Source organism: Malus domestica, chromosome 04 (assembly GCF_042453785.1).
Source record: "Malus domestica chromosome 04, GDT2T_hap1".
NCBI lineage: Eukaryota > Viridiplantae > Streptophyta > Magnoliopsida > Rosales > Rosaceae > Malus > Malus domestica.
This window is the reverse complement of record NC_091664.1, coordinates 30,284,685-30,308,577: the sequence shown is the minus strand read 5'-3', so window position 1 is coordinate 30,308,577 and position 23,893 is coordinate 30,284,685. Positions and strand designations below refer to the sequence as shown.

Below are 23,893 nucleotides of genomic sequence, written 5' to 3'. Positions count from 1 at the left end.
CTACAACATTATCATCTTAATTGTTATATATACAAGTTGTATATGTTTTTCTTTTGTGTTATGGGTATAGAAATTGTTAAAAGCATTGTACCTTGTTGTCTTTTTTATACAAGTATTAGGCGACGGAGAATTGAATAAAGAGCTTTGGGTGCATGTGTAACCGCTCATTATTATTATTTGAGCCACAAACCGGATTACTTGCATACTGCTTTTACCTTTGCAAAGGCCAAAGGATGCTTTAGCATTTTTCTATAAATAAAATAGAAGATTAGGTAGATATAAAAAAGGATGCTTTAATTTGCATGGTTCATCAAACCTTCAAAAATTGATCACAAATTCAAAGCTAATGTTGTTACATGCATGCATTTCTCTCGTTACTTTTTCTGGTTATCTTTCATTAATACAAGTTCATAAAGAGATTGTAAATATTACTGATAAATATATTAAGTGTTCTAATGCGTGTCCCTCTTGTTCTTAACACAGCCTTTTTGACCTAGTATATATAATTTTATTTTTCGATTAGCCCTCGTGCATATGGTTGCATTTTTCTCAGAGTCTAGAATATCTTTACTTAGGAATAAGCCATAGCCATACTCAATTGGAGTGATGGAACGAGAAAGTTAAGCTTTAAAAATTTGATCATTCCTTTACTTATAAAGGAAAACTAATGAAAAGGGCTTGAAAACTTTGAGTTTTAATGATAAGGACAAAATAAAGAGTAAAGTGAATAGTACCAGGATTGACTTTTTAGTGTAAAAATGTGGTTTTTCGTTAAAGTGAACAGTACCGGGTGCTTTTCGTTAAAGTTCCCTACTTATAATTGTTAATTTATAATCATTTTTCTACAAAAATTCATTTCAAATCAATCAATCAATACAAAAAACTTAAAACTCTTAATGAGATGAGAGATTGTGCAAGTAGCTTATAAGTAGTTGGCTACTCCTCATATTGTCAATTGATTTTATGGTGGAACCTCAACTTATTCATGGTATTAGAGCAGGTTGTTGTCTCACGTGTAAAGCCTAACGGTCACACGTGCTCCATGTCACCGGAGTTGTGTAGCCATGAGTTAGGCTTAAAATTTCACCACACGCGAGGGAGCGTATTGAGAATGAATCCCACATTAATGAGAAGATGGACCTTGCATGTGCTTATAAGTAATTAGGCTACTCTTCATATTATATTGCATGTTGGTTTTATAGTGGAACCTCAACTTCTTCAAAAAATACTTACATGATTGGAATTCCATGATACTACCAAGTGCTATGAATGGTGTCTGACCAAACTTGAACACGAAGAAGCTTTGAATTCCAAGATATGAAGTGTGGGTGGATAAGGCGTTTGCAAGTTTGATAATTCCTCAGATTGTTTGAGAATTAGCATGCTAAACTTTTTTTTTAAGTGAAACAGAATACAAACGACGTAGTTTTGATTTGTGTCAATTTAAAGAATATTGATTAAGGGTCTCCATATTTCATTTGTCTTAACTAGTATAGGGGTCAAACGAAATTTCAAATAGAGGATTTTATATGTTATTGAGGTCAGCAGCAGCCAATGCCCCCATATTTACTTCGCCACTGCTTCATTGTATATTTATATTTAGGGTAAATTACATAGTAACCCCTCAGGTTTGAGGTCTATTACAACCTCATACAACATCTTTAAAACATTTCACTTTCATACCTCACGTACTATTTTATTTCAAAATAATACATATGTTACATTTTCCATCCATTGATCCGTTAAAAGCTGACGTGGCTGCCACATTTGTGCCACGTGGCTGCCAAATTTATGCCACGTGGCAATTTTTTTTTATACATTTAAAAATAAATAATTATAAAAAAATTTCCCCATAACCCATCTTCCCTCCCCCAGACTCACTTCCCTCTCCTGCTCCCCACCCACCCTTCCTCCCTCCATCCCCTCCCTTTTCTCTCCACAGCCGACGCCCAGGACTTACACCCATAAAAATGGCGCCCTTCTCCTCAGATCCCACAGAGCCCCCGTCTCTTCCCACAGCCAGCAACCTCGTTTCCCTCACCTACGTCAGAACCCCCGCCGGTATGGCCTCATTTTGGCTCTTCTCCGACGCTAAGCACAATGACAGCAGCTCTCTCGCTGCGTATTCCGTCACATGGTCCGAGATGGGTTGAGGTTCCAATCTGGGTTTTTTATTGGAGGGGTCCGATTGAGATTTGGATCGGGTGGTAGTGAGAGAGAGAGATGAACGAAGTTGGGAGACAAGGGCAAAGATCTGGTGCGGCGGGGGTGCACCACCAGCGACAATACTCTGATAATTTCTTGGAGACTTCGTCCAACTAAAGGTGGCTTCAGTCAACTGGTCTTCAACACCTTCAGTTTTCCAACTCATCTGGTTCTCCTCCTCATGTATTTTTTTGCTTTCATCCGAATTTAATCAAAACATTGTACCAAATCTGAAATTTGGGTGCATTGTAATCAACATTTATTGTTTTTTCCCTTGAATTTTTTAATTTTTAAACTTTTTTGGGTACATTCTGATCAAACCCATATGAGATTTTGACTAAAATGTTGAAGCTTTGATCTTTGTAGATCTTATGGTATACTTTTGTATCTAAAATGTAGAAGCCTGGATTGGATTTTTTGGGGTTTGGGGTTCTGTCAACGAAGGAGAAGGGGTGGGGAAGGTGAGGTAGGCGACGGCTCTATGGGATCTGAGGAGGAGGGCGCCATTTTTATGGGTGTGAGTTCTTCTGGGCGTTAGCTGTGGAAAGGGATTGTGAGGGAGGGAGGGAGGGAGGGAGGGAGGGTGGGTAGGGTGCAGAGGGGGGGATGGGATGGGGGATTTGGAGACGGGATCTGGGTTTTTTTTTTTGTTTTTTTTTCTGGGTTGCAGGTAGGGGTCGGGGAAGAAGATGAAGATGAGGGAGAAGAAAGGGGAAGAGGGGGGTCGGAAAGACGAACTGAAGGGTTTTTTTTTTTTTTGCTTTCTGGATTGCAGGGAAGAAGATGAAGATAGGGAAGAAGAAGAAGAAAAAAAAAAAGAAAAAAAGAAGGGTCCGAACCCAAAAGAAGAAGAAAGAGAAAGAGAAGAAGAAGAAAGAAAAAAAAAAGTGGATAACAAGTTTTTTAAAAAAAAATTAAAAAATTATTTTATTTGCCACGTGGCTGACATTTGGCAGCCACATGACATACATGTGGCAGCCACGTCAGCATTTAACAGATCCATGGATGGAAAATGTAACGGTTGTATGAAATTGAAATAAAATAGTACTTGAGGTATGAAAGTGAAATGTTTTAAAGATGTTGTATAAGATTGCAATAGACCTCAAACCTGAGGGGCTACTATGTAATTTACCCTTATATTTATTTTCATAACATGTACAAAATTGTTCATTTATTGTATGCTAGCATAAGGCATTAGGGTTAGCTTAGTAGTTAAGGGGTCGATTTCAAAAACTATTTGCGATAAAAACCCTAATTATAACTATGTGCGTGTGTATACACACAAATATATTTTGACCAAAAGAAAAGGGGAAAATACACAGAAAACAAATGGATAAATATGTACATTAAACCAGACATGAATTCCCATTGAAAAGCAATAAACCAATTTAAATATCCACTTGTAAATAATTGTGGTGTTGAACTGGCAATGCTACAGCGTAAAACGTCACGAAGATAGGCCATGTCCGTGGTGCATGAACCAGGATCCTCTTCTGATCCTAGGGATCCTAGGGATCCCGCAATCATGTTCGTTCATCGTATATTGTGCGGTCAGTTTTCGTTAGGTACTATTCATATTTGAATTTTAAAATTTAAATTTTAAATAATTTCTGACCGCACGATATACGATAAATAGACATGATTGCGGGATCCCTAGGATCCCTAGAGAACTGTTCAGGAGAGGATCCTGGTTCCGTGGTGCATTGTATGAAGCCAGCCAAGTGTCACTTTCAATGAAACGAAGAAGTTTGAAGTGATTTTTAATATTGGAAAAAATAAAACAAACATCCAAAACAAAAATAAAGAAAAAATAATAGTCAAGTTCAATAATATAAGTACACTTTCAACTGATGCGTACAGTTTCAGTAGTATCGGTGGAAAAAAAAATGCTTATCTTAATTCAATTTCTTATTCAAACTTGTAAGCCGTTGTCAATTTCTTTTATGAACTTTAGTTTTACCCAATTACCTTTCCTGAACTTTTATATAATTTTTTTCTTCTTCTCCTCTTCCATTAGTTCACTTCTTACACTTTTTGTTTGAATTTGATGGTTTCGCGTTTATGATAAAAATTAAAGTTCAGGGAAACAATTGGCCAATAATAAAAGTTTAAAGAGATAGTCGGCTAAACTTAAAATTCATAAAGAAAATTGGTAACTCCTTACAAGTTGAGGGGAAATCAATCAATACCTCCTTTTATATATGGCTTCAAATCTCTCAAATGATTTGCATTTGAAACTTATTTTGAGTGAATTATATATATATCCCCATGCTTAAAAGAAAATTAATACAAAATTACCAACTAAGACTCGTGCAGTTGTTGTGCGTTTCAAAAGCAGGTCAAGCTATTGTATTATATAATCACTCACTAAATAATTTGAACTAATTATCATTGTGTGCGTGACTGCCTCTGCCTCCTTAAAGCTTGGTCAATCAAACTTCTATTAGAACTTCTAGAATTACTCGAAAAGTCTTCCGAAGTTCAAGTTCTCCCATGAATTTCGGTCAAATGATTCAAGGTCCCGACGTCAGTGATTTCGTGGCAATTATAACAGTGATCCTAATAGCAATACTGAGATGTAAAAGTTTAGTGATTTAGTGCTCTAGTCGGTAAATATCCAGTCTCATCAAGAAGAAACATTCGAGAAACAAAGTGTAATTATGAGCGGAGCCAGATATTTTTACAGGAGCGGACCATTATGTATTACTTGAACTACAAGTTTTATTTTAGCAGTTGTTAATGTGAATGAGGCCAACTTTTTCGTTGGGTGCCTTGGCTATGTTCGTTAATCGGATTAACTTTATAAGAAACTAGCATTTGTCTACATACTTTGTATGTAATGTATGAACACATTTTTTTAGAAAACGAGAAGGAGAGAGGGAGAGAGAGAGAGAACGTGAGGGGAGTGAGAGGTTTTTGTTTTCGGTTTTTTTTTTTATAATTTTTTTCTAATATTGGAGGTAATAAAAAACAGTAAAATTTGGACATGTGAAATTACATTATTACTCATCATTTTTTTTTTGTGTGTGATAAAAGACTAATTTGTCTTTTCACCCTCTTTTGATTGACAAAGAAGATTTTATTAATTAGTAGAGATAACACCTAAAGTTAGGTTTACCCAAATTTTGCATTGGGTTGGAGCTCGCCCTCACCTAAGGTGACTCCGCCCTTAATATATATATTTTTTTTCCATCCTGCTTAGCGTGAGACAAAAGAATACGAAATATAACGCATACAAAGTAAGAATGTCTCGCCGACAAAGGCTAGTGAATAGGGGAGGAAGATATATCATCGATTATACGTAAGAATATCTCCTTAACAAGGGTGCCAACCCCTTATTCAAGGCCCAACATCCCGCTTCAGATCTCGCATGGTGGGTCTTAGTCTTGGTGGTTCGCATGTTGGGTCTTAGTCTTGGTGGTTCGGGAGTCCGGATTAAAGAACTACTCAGCAAGGGTTAGTGAATCATAGTGAATCATTCAAAAACAAAAAAGGGAAGAGTTAGTGAATTGGGCTGATTTATTCAAAATGCATGGCAAGTAGCACAAGAGAAATGATAGGATTAAGAACAAGGATATGCAAGGTAAAGTATGAGTGGGAGCAATTGAAGATAAGATGAGAGAAAATTGGTTAAAAAGCTCTAGACACGTGAACTGAAGATCTTAGATACACCATTTGGAAGATGTGACTATGAAACAGAGGCTCAGGGCAAAAGCGTAGGAAAAAAACTAGGAAGATTTGAAAGGCGACTATAAAGAAGTATATGGAGTACGTGGAGTTAACGGAAGACTTTGTGCAATATCGAGTGCAGTACACATTCTTGGATTCTTACAGCCGACCTCACTTAGTGAGGTAAGACTTAATTGTTGTTGTTTGTATATGGCAAGCAGCAAATACTCTTTTGAAATTGGGCTGGACCCTATTTTTTGAATGACGGGTTAATTTAGGCCTATGAGGATGGTCCATGGCAAACATAACCAACTAATAATTACTAACTGGCTCAGCCCAATAAAACTTCAACTGAATTAGCAACTTCCCTCTCTCTCATCCAGAAGTATCATCGCTGATGAGATAAGGGACAAACCTCCTCCCTCCTTCCAAATTTTGCAAATTTCCAAAAACCCACCACCACCATGCTTTCTTTAACAGTAAACTCTCTTAAGCCCTTCTCATCTTTCAACCCCACCACCACCTTCTTATCCTCCACCTCCTTCCTCAACCCCCACCCACCACTCCTCCTGCACCACAAACCCTCCTCCCCAAAACCCATTTCCGCCACCCTCACTCCCTCCTCCAGCACCCAACAACAACAGAAACAAGTCTACCAGCCATTCCGGCCGCCCCCATCTCCAATCCCCTCCAAATTCCGCTCCCTCGACGCCAATGGCCGCCTCGAGATCCTCGCCAACCGCCTCGGCCTCTGGTTCGAATACGCCCCACTAATCCCCTCCCTAACCCAAGAAGGCTTTACTCCCCCCACCATCGAAGAAATCACCGGCATTTCCGGCGTCGAGCAGAACCGCCTGGTGGTGGCGGCGCAGGTGAGGGACTCTTTAGTTCAATCCAACACCGACCCAGAAATTGTTTCCGAATTCGACTTGGGGGGCTCCGAATTGTTGTACGAAATTCGGCTCCTGAGCGTCCAGCAGCGAGCTGCTGCTTCCCGTTTCATAATTGAGAACAAGCTTGATGGCAAAGGCGCTCAGGATTTGGCCCGTTCGATGAAAGACTTCCCTCGTCGGCGGACCGAAAAGGGTTGGGAGAGCTTTGACTATGCCAGCCCTGGTGATTGTTTAGGGTTTATGTATTTTAGGCAGGGGAGGGAGCACAAGAATCCATCCGAACCTAGAACTGCTGCTTTAGAGCAGGCATTGAAGGTTGCACAGACTGATAAGGCTAAAAAAGTAATTTTGAAAGAGTTGGAGGGGGAGAGTGAAGATAAAGAGGAGGAGGAGGAGGATGTTGCGGCGGGGGTTCGGGTTCCGGTTGTGAGGTTGAAGTTTGGGGAGGTGGCAGAGTCGACTAAAGTTGTGATCTTGCCGGTTTGTAGGGCGGAGGAAAAGGATAAGGAGGTTATGGAGGCGCCGTGGGAGTGTACAAGTGAGGGGGAGCTTGGGGTTATGGTGGCAGAGAAGGGGTGGAAGAGGTGGGTGGTGTTGCCGGGTTGGGAGCCAGTGGTCAGTTTAGGGAAGGGCGGAGTGGTGGTGTCGTTCAGTGACGCGAGGGTTTTGCCTTGGAAGGCGAATAGGTGGTATAAGGAAGAGCCTATACTGGTGGTGGCCGATAGGAGCAAGAGAGAGGTGGAAGCTGATGACGGGTTTTATTTGGCGGCGGTGGATGGTGAGGGTTTGGGGTTTAAGGTTGTAAGGGGATCGGCATTGAAGGAAGCTGGTGTGGAGGAGAGTTTAGGGACTGTGGTGTTGATCGTGAGGCCGCCAAGAGACGAGACAGACGATCAACTAAGCGATGAGGATTGGGAGTAGAAGTGTAAGAGTAAGAGATGGTCCTTCTGAACCACTCTTTTGTTACAATGGAGACTTATACAACTCGTATAAGGATCTTTTGTAATTTTCCGAGTTATTTTGAACTGTTTTTGTATGTTCATCTTATACGTTCAGAATATATGAAACGATTTTCGACCTCACTCGATGTGTTATCTTTCGCAATGTGTATCGTAGTTAACTCATTCGGTTTCAGTAACAAAACAGAACAGTAATCTCCTGGGAACAAACTGCCATGAGATGAACCCACTAAAAGTTCGAAACGAAAACCTGCAGTTCGCACAATCTACGATCGAGCAGGGTTGGAAGATCACTAGAAACTTGGAAACCTAACTTTTTCAGCAAGTCATTAGATGGCTGAGTTTATTTCACCGTCACTAACATAGATACTAGAAGCTAGATACCAGGCACAGGAAAGATGAAATTTTATGAATGGTTTCCGATGGCCGCCCTCGCCCATCGGCAGTGAACTGATAAAATCGGGATTTCATATCGGATGACATACATCATCGCTACTTTCCCCAACACGTTCCTAGGCCTAACTTCCCGACCTAATGCGTTGCAGTAGTGAACTCGATCGAGAGTTTGGTTTCTTTCAAACAAAATGCCTCCTCGACTCTTGTTTAGCACGTCTAATGCTTCGAGTTTGGTTTCATTCAAACACCATGCCTCCGCGAGGCTTGTTTAGCATGTTTAGAGAATGAATTTCGACGTAGAGGAACCAAACTTAACAAAAATATATATCGATTCAAGTATTATTTGCATTACATACTCAGTAGGCGTCCAAATTTCTTCAAGCAAAACACAATTTTTGCTTGAAACTTGAAACTAACTAATTCTACCAGCATCCCTAAGCTACGACGTTAATTGAAACTTCACCCAACTATTCAAACATCAACACTCATCTTTTACCTGGCCGCAGTCTTCGATCACAACAGGTTCAGAAGTAGTCCCACTCTCCGAACCCACCTTCTCCATTTTCTCAACAACACTGTATCCATCAACAACTTTTCCAAACACAACGTGCTTTCCGTCAAGCCATGGGGTTCTTGCAGTGCAAATGAAGAACTGTGAACCATTGGTATTAGGTCCAGCATTCGCCATCGACAAAATTCCAGGGCCGGTATGCTTCAAGTTGAAGTTCTCATCAGCGAATTTCGCCCCATAAATTGACTCTCCTCCGGTCCCATTGCCTTTTGTGAAATCTCCACCCTGACACATGAAGTTCGGGATAATGCGATGAAATGTGGAGCCCTTAAAGTGCAGTGGCTTCCCTGATAATCCAATCCCTTTATCTCCAGTGCAAAGAGCACGGAAATTTTCAGCAGTTTTCGGGGTTTTGTCAGCAAATAACTCCATTACAACTCGACCCGCCTTCATCCTTCCGATCAATATGTCAAAGAAAACTTTCGGGTTCGACATTTTCTCTACAACTTCCAATCTGCCCAAACCAATCACAACCACATTAGACCAAACACACAGATCAAATCAATTAACACAGCAATTAATTCACCAAGACGGTACTTTTGACACAATTTTCGTGATCTGACAACGCAATCGGGCAACTTCTTTCAAAATTCTAACACTTTACAAAAACCCAGTAAACAAATCAAGAAACAAATAAAACCAACAAACCCCACCAAAGAACACAAAGAAGTTAATATTAACACAATGTCATCATTCTTCGAAATCCTCGGGCAATGTCGAGAGGATATAATCAAAAAAGAAGAAAGATTTATGATTTCGCACAATTATTGAGCGCATGGGCTGTTCATATCTGTCGCCCATAAGCCTTCGATATGTGCTTTTCCTCGATTTATTGTTCGTATTTTTCCTTAGAAATATAATTTCTTTGGAATTGGGATCTAATAGCATCACAGATTGAACCAAAAAAGCCAGCAAATTTGAAATACAGAAATAATTGGGAGAGAGAGAACGTTACCAGCAGATGAAATTTGTATCGAGGACGAACTCTGGAGAGGATGCGATGAGAGGCCAGGGTTTTAGGGGTGTTTATATAGAGGCGCAGGAGGATGAGGGTTTAGGGTTTTGGATGAAAATGGTGATTTATTTTGCAAGGCCGTCCTTGTTTTATGCGGTATTCTTCCATTTGCCCCCTTTCTATTTTCTTTTAAGCTTAAGTGTTTTTGTACCTCGGAAATTATGGTCAAATTTTACAGATTTTGTTACAATATTTACATAAATTATTATGTCGACAGTCATAAAATGATTAGTGACTTTATTAAGTACATGTCTGTATTGTATTCAGTCGTCAAATTTCACATTGCATTTCGAAATTTGTGATGACTCATCTTGTTATGTGATTGATATTGTGCGTCTCACTTTGCCACTAACCCGTTTAGTTTGTAATGAAATTTTTGCCAAGAAAGCAAAATGGGTCATTGTAATTTAGGATTCCCACATCTTAGCCATTCATCATGTATCAGAAATCATTTGATTTTTTTATTTAAAATTAAACACAAATAATATCTAACGAAAACTGACCGCATAATACACGATAAACAACTAGAGATCTCCACAAAATGGATCGGAGAGGATCCCTTTCCGATGGGGTAACACGAGATTTGACCATAGTTTCAGACAACACAACAGCTACTCAGCTTGAGAAATGTCATTGTGCGTGTGTCATACGGCCACAAGGTGGTACTATTTCATGAGTTTTTTTTTTTTTTTTTTTTTTGAACAAACGATGTTATTTGTAGCAAATGATAACTATTTAACATTAATTCTAAACGTAATTAATTCATTCATATCAACAATTACAGTAGTCTAGATCAACAACTACAAATTTTACGCATTTTTTCCTTCTAAAGAATGATCAACATCCATACCGATAGTATGTTGTCATCCAAGCCACATTTCAGTTTTACGATCCCCACTATTTCCAACTGAATGCCGAATGCTAATCTTCTCAGTAGCATACTTCTGCTGCAGCCACTCGAAAGCATTGACATCGAGTTTCCCAGTGACCGATTTCCCTTGTTTTCTATGATTATGCTGTTCCCGTATGGAAGCCCAAAGTTTCTCAATGGCACTCCTTTGTTTCGATGTGAACCTTGCTATGTCATCAAAAGCGTGCTTGGCTAATATGTCTATGACGGTTTGGCACCTGCAAAGTAAAAGCACAATATAACATAAGAAATTCTAGCTATTCAGGTGATAGTAGGTTGGATACTAAGAAAAGCACATCGAATAATTTGAAGTTTTCCAGTACCTACCATGGGGTTTTATAACACCGAGCAGCTATCTCTAAACAAAGAACCAAGGCTTCTCTTTTTGACCTGAGGAATCTCTTGGTCTCTTCCTCCTCCCTTGTGATCATGTTATCTGTTTTTCCCTTTGTTTTATCATCTTTCTTCGTAGAGGCAGGAGTTAAAAATGCATCAAGCCCAAACGGATCAGACTCCTCATCATTATTTTCCGCTGGTGCAGCTGAAGTCACGTCCTGCTTTGTCGGAACATCTTCATTTGCTAAATTTGTATCATCTTCCAGCACAGCCGCTTCCTCTCTGTCATCATCCTCAGTTGCAACAGGCAGATTAGATATGGCTTCCTTTAATCGTCCAGCTGCTTTTGAAAACTTTGTAAACGTTCACATAACAAATGCTGACAAGAAAAAGAGGAAGAAAATGAAGGACAGAAAAAAAGGCAAGTCAGGCATGGTGAATCATAAAAACAATTAGTAGTTCCAAGCCGAAATTCATTCCTTGGATGTTACATGAAATATATGGTTTGTTATATGATTCAAAAACTATGATCACAAACTATGGCATAGGAGAAGTCCTTACCAGGAAGCTGTCGTTGGTGAATAACTCATTTGCCATCACTGCCCTGATTGTCCACGTAGTTAACTGATTCTTCTGCTTTTTACTGAGACGCTAAAATACAAAATTTAAGCTATTAAGTTGAGTATATAACCAGTATTAACATTATCATGTACCACATGTAGACTTATAGATTACGGTCTTACCTCAGAGGCATCTTGTGCTGCTGAAAACAGTGCATGGTAATCAGCTCGCATGGAAGGATCAGTACAAGCAGTAGGAGATGCCATTGCGGCTTCCAGTATCGAAAAAAGGTAATCACTAGTCTCAGCCTTGACACTTCACGCCTGAATCAGCTGGATGGCAAGCTTTGATGCCTTACTAAATTTCGCAGGAGTCTTTATATGAGAAGCTATCTTCTGCACAGCCTCTATCACTTGTTGCTCTGAGGCATCCGTCATGGTTTTAAACATCAACCTTTTCTTTTCTGGCACAGTTTCTAAAAACCATTTCCAACATATTAGCTCATTTCAAAACATTGGTATTTCACAGAAGTTGCATCAATGAAGAAATAAACAAGAATCACACTTTATTAAAGCGTCAACACTCCAATTTCCAGCTAGAATTCGAACACTACGAAACTGTCGACGCGGGATTTCTAGATAGATTTTGAACACTAAGAAACCGCATTTCCAAAATTATTTCAAAAGATTGGTGTTTCACAGAAGTTGCATCAATGAAGAAATAAACAAAAATCAAACTTTATTAAATCGTCAACACTCCGATTTCCAGCTAGAATTCGAGCACTACGAAACTGTCAACACTCCGATTTCTAGATAGATTTCGAACACTAAGAAACCGCATTTCCTTTACGAGAAGCTACATTCCCAAAATTATATCAAAAAACTAATATTTTCAAAGAGCATAACCTCTGTACATTATTTAGTGATGCAAATTACAATAACTAAAACAAATGCAACCCAGATAGATAAATGAGTTCAATTTTCCTTCCATGGGTTTTCGACAGCGAAAAAGAAAGTAAAACTAAAGCCCTAATCAGGCACTATTTGCAGCCGTTGGAAATATAATCAAAGACTTTAAAGGTAAAGTAACGGGTTTTGAAGCCATATATTAAAAAAAAAAACAAAGAAATTACCTTCGGGGATCGATTCGGCGGGCTTCGGCCGCTTGAGGGCGGGTTTGATAATTGGTTTTGGGGCAGCTGCAGGAGGAAGAGGAGGAGGAGGAGCAGGAGCAGGGGAAGAAGAAGAAGAAGAAGAATCGCAGCTAAAAGAAGCGGTCTTTCGAGGTTTTGGTGGTTTTTGTGGTTCAGGCGGCGGTTGCCGGAGTTGAAGTTCAGAAGAAGAAGGAGGAGGAAGGTTTGCAGACGGCCGAGGGAGGCCTTCAAACAGGTCGTTAGCCATGCCCCTCTCTCACGAACTGTTTCGGAGCTTGTACAAACAGGGCTTAAGCTGAACGAAGATCCAACCCGATTGGATCTAATCTGTTTTTTAATAAAAATCAAACTCAGAAATCGTGGGCTTTGATCCAAGCCCATTATAAATGAGAAACATCTTGGGCCGGTATTATTTGATCTATAAAAAAAATTGAAAACTAATGAAAAGAATTTGAAAACTTTGAGTTTTAACAATAAGGATAAAATAAATTGTGAAGTGAATAGTATCATGATTGACTTTCTAGTGTAAAAATGTGGTTTTTCGTTAAAATAAACAGTACCGGGAGTTTTTCATTAAAGTTCCCGTAAAAAAAAACCCAACCAAATCCATCTGAGTAAACCTTTTATATTCTTTAAACAATAATATCCAAATTGTCGATTTGGAAAACAATTTTTAATTTAATTGATTTTTTTTCAGAGTAAATTTTAATGATTAATAATATGAATAAGTCTGATTATTATAACATTTCTACGACGAAAATCGTTCATTACAATTGAATGGGTAAAATAAAAAACCTAGTACTAATGACTTTTCTATTTTTGGGTTTTCACCCCCCATGTTCATATTAAGTTTACTAGAATGTAATGGAATATAATTGTGATATATGCAAAAGTTAACTCAATCAAGTGTAGTTAACTCAAGTATTCATCCCAAATGGTCCCGTCCTCGAAGCAGTCGTCCATTGATGGAGCCTGGAATGAATCCATCTCCAACCGAAGGCTGGTCAGAGAGTTTGTTTTAGCCATCTAGTCTTCCAAGAAATTAATATTTTGATGAACAGTGCATGACCATATTTCTTACCATCTCCAACCAAGGGTCATAGGGCCAAACATAATTTATTATTTAAATTTAAAAAATACAACAACTTAAATTAAATGAAATATAATTAAATATTTAAAATAAATTGTGAAAACACTTACTTCATGTAACATCCCACATCGTCTAGGGAAATGGATCATGTAAGCCTTATATGTATATTCTCATCTCTATCTAGCATAAGGCCTTTTGTGAGCTCACTGGCTTCAGATTCCATCAGAACTTCAAAGTTAAGCGAGTTCACACGAGAGCAATCCCATGATAGGTGACCCATTAGGAAGTTCTCGTGTGAGTTCCCAGAAAGAAAACCGTGAGGGCGTGGTCGGGGCCCAAAGTGGACAATATCGTGCTACGACGGAGTCGAGCTCGGGATGTGGTGGGGGCCCGGGTCGGGATGTGACACTTCATCATAGTAATTGGCGTCGCTTTCATGTATACTTGCAGCGGTTAACAATTGTATGTTAAATTAATTTTTTAATTTAAGTGTCCAATTACTAGTAACTTAGTTTGAGATAGTTACATGTATAAATGCATATTTACCATCTCTAATAGGAAGCTTATAGTTGGGGCACCCATTATATTTGTCCCACATCAGGAGAGAATTGAGCAAGCAAAAGCTTGCATGTGTGGCACCCACAACACCCCTACATAGAACCAATCACCTTTTTGGACCTTAATTAAACATTCTTTTTAAATTTTTGGCCCAAAAAATTACTGTAAAATAATAATAATAATAATGATAAATAAATAAATAACGGCTAGCCGTTGAGATTCAAATTTTTTAGCCCCGCCCGGGGCAGACTGGCTGGCTCATTAGGGCCGCCCAGTTGGCCCTTTGGCCATTTTTTGTTCAGTGAGGCCCACAAGCCCTTTGGCCTGGCCCTTGGTTGAAGACGGTTTTAAGGCTATTTTCGGCCCTCTGGTCCTCTGGACCCTTTGGTTGGAGATGGTCTTAAAGTTTTGGGTGTAGGAATAGTGGTCAGAGACTCAGAGAGCATCTTTGTTGTTGCGTTCGTTTAGAAAGTTGGCCAATGTTTTCTCCCCTTTGCAGGCTGAAGCTATGGCGGTTAGTGCAGGGTTAGCTTGGACAGCGGGAAGGGGTTTTCAAATCTTTAAGAATGATTTGTTAACAACGTTGTGAAACAATCAAAGGATAATGAAGAATTGAGTAAGATGAAGAATTAGAGAGAAACTTCAAAGAGAAAACAAAGTTCTGTATTTCTAACAAGATGATTGACTAATTACATTTGTAAGTTTACAAGTTCACTTAAGCACAAATTAACTCATTAACTAACTAACAAATCACCTAACCATCTGACAAACATTCTAACAATTTAGGCTGATATGACAATGATATAGAGAGATTTGTCTTCATGATTATCTCCATATCACTTTGGTGCTGCTGGAGCGTTCTCTCAATTCGACAATGGTTGGTCCAATTGTAGAAGATGCTAAGGCCTTACTTGAATAGATCATTGGAGTTGCACCTTCCTACGTTCGCCGCCAAGTTGATGGAGTGGCCATCGTCTTGCCAGGATTGCTCTTCAGGTTGTTGAGAATTGTGATTGAATTGGGGATCCTTCTCTAGTTATATCAGATATGATTCTAGTATTTCTAGAGGAGAAGTCTTCTTCTTTGCCGTTTGGCTTTTGTTGATGAGAATCTGCGGCTTCTTTCAAAAAGAATAAAGCTCTCCATTCCAATTTAATTCATTTTCAATAGGTAAGGGCCATAGTGCAAGTTTAATTGAAAGTTCTTATCCGATTCGAAAATTTATTTGTTCCCAATCCTAAAGTTTTAAACCCAAATATTTTAAAAAAAAATAGCTGAAAATTGGAATGTAATAATAGAGATTACGAATTGTATGTTTCAAAATTTAAGAATAATAAAAGGAACATCCATGCAAAGATGTGGAGCGGTCATAGGTTGAAACATGAAGATATATAGCGAGGTTTCTTAATTTACGAGAGGAGTAATGTTAGGTAGGTCAATTTTTTAGACCAAATTTGTAAATCATATAAAAAATAAGTACGTTAATAAACACTAAATAATAATCTAATCATCAATAACCACGTCATATAGTTTACAAAGTTTAGTCTAAATGGTTGGTCTTCCTAGCATTACTCTTAGAAGAGAGAATATCCAAGATTTACCTTAACAAACTTAACGTTATAGATATATGATAATGAAAAGATTGTCGGAGTAAAAGTTGAATGTTTCGAACACCCGCCCCCCCCCCCCCTCTCTTCTCCTCCCCTCCCCTTCCCTCATCCCTTTTTCGATGGACTCAGCTCTACCAAGAGAGATAGAGTAGTGCTGGAGATTTAAAATATAGTAATTTATATAATATGTAATTAGATAGTGGCTTTTATATATGTTAATTTACCAGCATATAAACATAATTTTATGTTTTTCATATATAATATTAGAAGAAAATGCTAAAAAATAGGAAATGCTAATTAGAATGAATAGGAAAGGAACAAGTTAAGCTAAAAGCAGTGGTACTGCATTCCCAAATTTAGTGTATGTACGTGCGTAGTTCCTCTTATTCATATGATATTCATGTATAAGAGATCAGTGTAGCTCACTCATCAATTTGGAGTAAAATTATTTGCAAAAACAAAATCCCAAATTATATCTTGGAATTATGAATGAGCATATACATGATATTATATATGATCCAAATGAGGGAATATATACTTGAAAATAAAATATTTAAACGATTTAGGGTTTATTTGTAAGTGTTTTTGAAGTAACTAGAAACGCTTTCAAATCATCAAAAGTGCTTTGATTATATTTGGAATAAGAAGTTAGAAGTGCACTTTTTAGGAAGCGCTTCTTTTTATTAAATATTTTAGTATTTTTCTAATAGAAGCCTTTTTATTGGAAGTGCTTTAAATAAGTAGTTCCAAGTGAGTCTGTAATTTCGAGAAATGATTTATACAAACCATTTTTTGTCTATCTGCACACTTTGTTTAGACAAACCACATATTTATACTACAATGGTGTATCATTTCATGTGACAAGTGATGCATACAATCAACATCTAATGAGATGAATTTATTAATTGATACATATCACTTACCACATCAAATGGTATCCAAAAATAGTCTCCTTAGTATTTTTCTAAATAGAAATATTCATGAAGAGAAACAAAAATGTGTGAAAACTATTTCCTTTTGCGAAAGTGACAATTAAGATACATAGAGAGGTTGGTTTATATGTAATTATGCATTATTGATGATGGTACTTGTCATGAAAATCGATCTTCTAGTCAAGTTTCTTACATAATTAAGTCACCAAATGACGCTTAGCTACAAGAGGAGATCGGAGGAGAGGAGGACTTGCAGCCCACCTTCTCATCACGCGCACTCGACCGCACCCAAACAAAACCCTAATTCCCAAGACCGACACGACGCACCACTACCTTTCCCCCATTCAACTTTTCATTTCATCTATTTCCAATTCGCATCACATCTATAATTTCTCAGAGAGAGAGAGAGAGAGAGAGAGAGAGAGAGAGAGAGAGAAACTAAAAGAAAGAAGGAAAGAAAGAACCCAAATTAAGCTAGCTAGCTTCCCTAGACAGCCTTTGACCTTGACACACTCAAACCCTACCCAAGTTAATTTAACCCCAAAAAAAACCCGAACTGTTAATTTAATTCTTCCCCATTTGATCGTTTATATCTTGGTCGCACCTGACCAGATTTCTCTTACACTTCTCTTGTTACCTTACTTAGGGCTGGTTTGGTATTGCTGTGCTTTGAAAAAAAACTGCTATGAGAATAAGCGGCTGTGCTGTGAGAATAAGCGGCTGTGAAAAAAATCAGCAGAGTTTTTGGTAAACTTTTTTGTAAAAGTGCTTTTGAAAAAAAAAGCAGTCTGATAGTGGGTCTTTTTATTAAAGGAGCACTGTAGCTCCGTGTGCTTTGGAAAAAAGCCAGTTTTCCAAAGCTACAAATAACAGCTTCAGTTTTTTCCTTTGATTTCAGCTTATTCTCACAGCAACTTCCAAAATAAGCCTTTTTTTTTCAGTTTACCAAACATCTAAAACCCTCACAGCTTTTTTTCATGGATGCTTTTTTTGTAAGCACCTCACTCCCAAACCACCCCTTAGCCAGCTAGGGCCCTCTCAATTTTCTTTCCCATTTCTTTACCCTACCTCTTCAAGCTGTTCTCTCTCTCTCTCTCTCTCTCTCTCTCTCTCTCTCTCTCTCTCTCTCTCACATACATACATACATACATACATACATACATATCTAGGTTTTCTGTTTATACACAGACACTTTCCTTATATAATCAACCAGCTTAATTATATTACTTGTACTTGTGTCTTTTCCTTTATTTTATAAATTTATATATTACTATAATATCTTCATCCTTCCCTCCTCCTTTTTTTGTTTTTATTTTTCATTTTTTGAATCGATGGCGAACCGGTGGTGGGCTGGACATGTAGGTCTACCGGGAGGAGGAGTACTGAACGAAACCTCAGCCGTAGCAGCCGCCGGCAGCTCCCTCATGAAAAACATCATCAAACCAGATCTGGGAATCTCCATGAACAACACAGGAACGAGCAGCCTCGGAGGATCCGGGGGTGATGAAGATGATAACAACAGCGACGACCCCAAGGAAGGAGCCATCGAAGTCGCCACGAGACGACCTAGAGGCCGTCCGCCTGGCTCCAAAAACAAGCCCAAACCCCCAATCTTTGTGACTAGAGACAGCCCTAACGCTCTCCGCAGCCACGTCATGGAGATATCCAACGGGGCCGACATCGCTAACAGCGTAGCCCAGTTCGCCAGGAGAAGGCAGCGCGGCGTCTGCGTCATGAGTGGGAGCGGCACCGTCACCAACGTCACGCTCAGGCAGCCATCCGCGCCCGGCGCAGTCATGGCGCTTCACGGGAGGTTCGAGATTTTGTCCTTGACTGGAGCGTTTTTGCCTGGCCCTGCACCGCCTGGGTCGACTGGAATGACCATATACTTGGCAGGCGGGCAGGGCCAGGTTGTTGGAGGAAGCGTGGTGGGACCCCTTGTGGCTTCAGGGCCCGTGATGGTGATCGCAGCGACGTTTACAAATGCGACGTATGAGAGGTTGCCGTTGGAGGAGGAAGAAGAGCAAGCAGGAGGGGGTACTAGTTCGGGGACTGCGGCAGGAGGTGCGGGGTCGCCGCCAGGAATTGGCGGTGGTGGGATGGGAGACCCGGCGGCGTTGGCAGGGGTTTATAATTTTCCACCGAATTTGCTTTCGAATGGAGGGCAGACACAGTTGAGCCATGATCAGCAGGCAGCTTATTCATCTTGGGCTCATGGTCAAGGTGGTGGTAGGCCTCCGTTTTAAAAGTTAATTAGTTAATAAAATTAGGGTTTATGGACTTGTGAATTAGTTAGGAATAAAAATGAGAAGTGAGTGCTTGCTAGTAGTACTACTACTCTTTCATATTAACTTAATTTGAGAGGAGGAATTGAACTGGAAATCATTAAGGTACTTAAGCTTCCTTAATTTATGTTGTGCTTTGTACTTGGTAGAAATGAATTATAGAAGATGAGAAGCGTTGATCAGTGGATTATATATTCTGTGTATACATATTTCAATAGCTATGATTTGCTAGCTATCATTTGTCTATGCATCATCGATATCGATATCAATATCATCGTTCTTCTTCTTCTAATTCTTCTTTTTAGTATAAATAGTATATATAGTAAAACAAGCACTTGCTTTCAATTTTATTAAAACATCGAGTACTGTAGAATTTTTCCCTTTTAAATTAGGTGATGTTTTACACATTAGCATTTAAATATGTAAGTTAATGACTAAAACATGAAAGAAACGAATCATAGATTGTTGGAAGAGTAAACTAAATTAAATGTACAAACATATATACATAAATATAAGCCCTTTGCATCTTTCTGAGGTTCTTTTTACTAATTTGAGAATTTCTTCTAATTAAACTACTAATCTTTTGAAACAAGTCTTATAGTATACTGTATATTAATTTGGTCATCAATTAAATTTGCGCATTTTATTGTATTCTATTGTATACTTATCTTGTGGTGGGATCGGTATATATATAATGGATCTATTTTTTTTAATAAGGATATGTTTAATTTATTGTATTATTTCTTTTTGATAATGTATTAACCGGAAATATTATGAAGTATTATTAAACTGGAAATTATTTTAACAAATAATAAGCATAAAAATACAAAAAAAATTGGAAACTTTATCCACAGTTTTCTTTCGTCTTACAAGTGATGTTCATCTGTATTCATATTTAATTATTAGGTGAAGGTTTAAGCCACTTTTCCATGAAACCAATACACATGTTGTTTCTCTAACTTATTAATTTAATTTGTTAGCTAGTTTAATTCATAGGACCAATATTGTTGATCAACTTTGGCTACTGTGCTTGTCTAAAATTTTTGTTCACCTAATAAACCACATATATGTTATAGAATTTGAAAAACTTTTCCATGCACATATATCTAATTAACTGAAGAGCCAAGTATGAAGTTTAGCTGCTTAGGTTAATATATATATATATATATATATATATATATATATAAACTACTAATTAGCCATGAATGTACGCAATGGAACAATGGTCAGCAAATGAACAGATTACTATGCATGCATCTATATAAGATTTATTATTTTCATTAGTTAGCTTAAGTTTTTTATAAAATGAAATATCTCCATGCTTACCACTCTAGCTATTCATCAGTATATATTTGTGCCGAAAATTCCTTGGCGAAATCAGCAAAGGGAAAGTCATCACTGCAAACAAATTGAATAAAAATGTCCAAAACAATTCGGGCGCCATCTCGATCAATATATAAATCATGTAAGGATGTGTAGACATGTAACATTTCAAAATCTCAACTTCTTTTATAGTATTTATTAGGTTAATTCATGTGTGAAGCTTAACGGATATTGGTAAATTTAACATTAGGCGGTCCTAATCAAAGTACGCTAGGGCGGTGGGTTAGAGCCTAACGCCTATGCGCTTAGACGGGGCCTAGACAAGAGCTTAGATAGATTTAAGTAAATGTATTACATATCATATAAATAAGTGCCTATATACACATAAAAACTATAGTTGTGTTGAGAATTTGGGTATATTAAATTTGATGGTATGAGATGAAAGTTCAAGTGATTACGAGTTCGTGATACTTTACGAAATATTTTTCAAAGGATTCAGGATTAATCTAACGTCAGACAATCCTAATCAAGGTACACAAGGCACTAGTCTGGCAATGGGCTGCGACTTAACGCTTATGCGCCAAGATGGGACCTAGACAAGAGCCTAGGCAAACTAGGCGGGTTTAAGATATATCATATAATTAAGTGCCTATTCACACATAAAAAAGCTATACATGTATTGAGAATTTGGGTTTATTATTTTAGATTGGTTTATTATTTAACATATAACATACAAAAATATCAGAATTTTTGCTTTAGTATTTTAGTGAATTTGATGGTATGAGATGAAAATTCAAATGATTACAAGTTTGTGGTACTTTACGAAATATTTTTTTGATATTGTATGAATTTATAGTGAATTTTAAAAGAGAAACGGTGTCAAATATATGGTGTAAAAAGTAAGTATTGATTGAGTAATAAGCAAGTGGCCCTTTACCACAGTGCTAGAAAGGTGTCATGCCCTTGCATGACGGTGTGGGTTCGAACCCCGTCGGTGGCTAATCTAACATCTAACTTACTAACGCTATTAGTCAACTCAAAAAAAAAAAAAAGGATTGAGTAATAGACTATCCCTTTATTAATTAAAATGTTAAGTGGCACAACCTAATTGGACAACAATTAAAAAAGAAAACAAAATGGAGAGTTTGGTCACTTGGAAAATGGAGATGGAAAGTCTTCTTTTTTCCTCGGAACCAAGGTCCAAGAACAACAGAGCCTTGGTGGTCTTCTTTGTGTACCTCTTCATCTGAACTTAGATATTTCTTCTTGTTTCAAAGCTTTGTTGCTCAACATCTGCACAACCATGGTGGTCTTCTCTCTTCCACCACCTACCCCAACCGTTGGATGGTCCTCGAAGATCCTCACATGTGTTTTTTTGAACTTTCGAGTAGTCCCGAGACCACTCGGATTCATAAATTGATCCGCCCTTGCTAACGGACACATGTGCTTCACATCTTAAATATACATAATTATACGCTTCACACGCATAATATTCATCTCCATCCATGTTAACTATTGTGGTACTAGAGATATAAAGGAGCTATACATGAATAAAAGTTTTATATTTACAGCAAACTAGTTATATAAAATTGTCGCTAAAAGGATGTTTCCTTGACACTCAAAGGATATATCTTAACGATCGAGTTGTATACAGAAACATGAAGGACCCTCTTCACATGGATTCACATGTCATTGTTTAATGAACCCTAATTTGTTTATTACCTAGTAATTTGCATACAACATTCGTTCTAAATTTCTGATGGTAAGGCAGCTTTGCATTGAGGATCAATATGGAGCCCACCTCAAGGAGTTTAATATTTAAAGCAGCGTGATTAATTAAAATAATCTCCAGACTAAGACTAACAAACAAATAAAACCTCCTTTTTGTGCGCCCGTGGTTGTCTTTGCTGGTGTAGTTTTACCAACATTTTCAAGCCCCAATTATTTTTTAATGTCTAAACAAGCCAATTAAACTATAATACTTTGAAAGGGGAATCCGTAAAACCTGCATTAAGAAATGAGGACAACCCAATAAAGTTGAAGTTTTCTGCATTTGATATCAATTAGTAATTGAACAAGACTTGGCTGCTGAAGAATCAGCAGCCCCTCCTGCTGAGAGCCAATCACAGCTGGATATGTGTCTAAGTTGGACACGTGTCGAGCCGTGATAGGCTCTCAGCAGGAGGAGCTGCTGATTCTTTCAACGGCGAAGTTAAATCCTTCGTAATTTAGTAGAAAACTACTGACACAATTAATTAATTAATTCGTTGGTTATTTAAATATTGAGGAATCATTATCCATCACCATGAGAAATTTTAAAAACTTGAGAGCATATTATCACTTTCCAACTCTACCCCTGATGAATGTGTGATGATGCGATGATGCAAACACAATTAAAAATCTAATTAAAATGTATAGTTGTTTTCGAATGCTGCCGTAGAGTGCACGTTGTCTTTGGATGAATTACTTTTTAAACATGTTGCGAATATTTTATTAGACAAATGACGCTACTAGCTACGATTAAATCTTAATTGCAAAAGAAAAAAAATTCGAGTGGACTGAGTCCAGGCGGATGAAAGTAGGAACCAAGGTGGTCTAGGACCACCCGAAGTCTGAAAAATATACATTCGAAGGCCTTCTAACAATCTTTTGAATGTTTGGTACAAATTTTTTTTGTGACTATTAAATGTTAGTATCTCGACAAGTTGTGCCAACACTACCCGATAGATTCTCGCTACATCACTCATCAGAGTCATTCGGCATATGATGATTACATGTATGCACAACATGGTTTGACTGACGATAACAAGCTTACCAAGCATTCGACGAAATGCTTCAGTAAATAAGTTGATTTTTTTTTAACACACTTTGTTTCTATCTAAAAAACTCTTCATCGCTATTGGCTAATCACCATGCTTCATATATATTCGCTGCAGCGAGGGCACTGGTTCATATCATTAATTAATTAACTTAATTAACTGAGATGGTTTTGTGATTGATGTGTTCCATGCATTTATACTGGAGATTGTTTTATAATAATTTGAAGTTTGAACCTAATTAACTTAATTATATGATAATCGAATTGATCGCAATTCGAATGACAGCATGACAAACCAGCTATGGGATCTCATTTTATCAAGGCTTTTTATCCAAAATGATCCTTGCGATTTGCATAACACATCACATTAGTTCTTGAGATTGAAAATCAATAGAAATGGTCCATGAGATTGTCTACCATCCATTATTTTGGTCATTCCATTAAAAACTCCATTGAGTGTTCTAGAGCTCTTGGCCAGAAGTTTGAGCAATTTTCAAAGCTTCGTAACACAATCGTTTCTTAACCAAATTCGACCCATAATATATCAAAATGTAGATAGGAAAGTGTAGAACAATATTATACCTATTTGGGAGCCCAATGGTTGTCGGA

The 23,893-nt window shown here is 37.9% G+C and overlaps 5 protein-coding genes across 6 annotated transcripts; 2 read left to right on the top strand and 3 right to left on the bottom strand.

The window, feature by feature from the left end:
- The first annotated feature begins 6,227 nt into the window (after positions 1-6,227).
- On the top strand, positions 6,228-7,849 carry LOC103434198 (rubisco accumulation factor 1.1, chloroplastic-like). The gene has a single exon (XM_008372510.4). It carries the CDS (start codon positions 6,339-6,341, stop codon positions 7,686-7,688), a length of 1,350 nt encoding a protein of 449 aa, XP_008370732.3. The 5' UTR covers positions 6,228-6,338; the 3' UTR covers positions 7,689-7,849.
- Positions 7,850-8,433: 584 nt separating this feature from the next.
- Positions 8,434-9,789, bottom strand: LOC103434199 (peptidyl-prolyl cis-trans isomerase CYP19-3-like). The gene is made up of 2 exons (XM_008372511.4): positions 9,649-9,789; positions 8,434-9,147 (listed from the first exon to the last, which is right to left on the bottom strand). The coding sequence occupies exon 2, from the start codon at positions 9,126-9,128 to the stop codon at positions 8,601-8,603; it is 528 nt and encodes a 175-aa protein (XP_008370733.1). The 5' UTR covers positions 9,129-9,147; positions 9,649-9,789; the 3' UTR covers positions 8,434-8,600.
- A 660-nt stretch (positions 9,790-10,449) lies between these two features.
- On the bottom strand, positions 10,450-11,781 carry LOC139187615 (uncharacterized). The gene is made up of 4 exons (XM_070820301.1): positions 11,698-11,781; positions 11,516-11,605; positions 10,946-11,319; positions 10,450-10,836 (listed from the first exon to the last, which is right to left on the bottom strand). The coding sequence occupies exons 1-4, from the start codon at positions 11,779-11,781 to the stop codon at positions 10,572-10,574; spliced, it is 813 nt and encodes a 270-aa protein (XP_070676402.1). The 3' UTR covers positions 10,450-10,571.
- LOC103434200 (uncharacterized) lies at positions 11,058-12,977 on the bottom strand. Of its 2 annotated transcripts, none has more exons than XM_070820892.1 (4): positions 12,648-12,977; positions 11,698-11,990; positions 11,516-11,597; positions 11,058-11,333 (listed from the first exon to the last, which is right to left on the bottom strand). In XM_070820892.1, the coding sequence occupies exons 1-2, from the start codon at positions 12,913-12,915 to the stop codon at positions 11,833-11,835; spliced, it is 426 nt and encodes a 141-aa protein (XP_070676993.1). In that variant the 5' UTR covers positions 12,916-12,977; the 3' UTR covers positions 11,058-11,333; positions 11,516-11,597; positions 11,698-11,832. The 2 variants fall into 2 exon arrangements, with proteins under 2 accessions (XP_070676993.1, XP_070676992.1); XM_070820891.1 differs by having other exon boundaries at positions 11,195-11,333; positions 11,516-11,605; positions 12,648-12,971.
- Positions 12,978-18,043: 5,066 nt separating this feature from the next.
- LOC103434197 (AT-hook motif nuclear-localized protein 20-like) lies at positions 18,044-19,335 on the top strand. The gene has a single exon (XM_008372509.4). It carries the CDS (start codon positions 18,190-18,192, stop codon positions 19,102-19,104), a length of 915 nt encoding a protein of 304 aa, XP_008370731.3. The 5' UTR covers positions 18,044-18,189; the 3' UTR covers positions 19,105-19,335.
- The last annotated feature ends 4,558 nt before the right edge of the window (positions 19,336-23,893 follow it).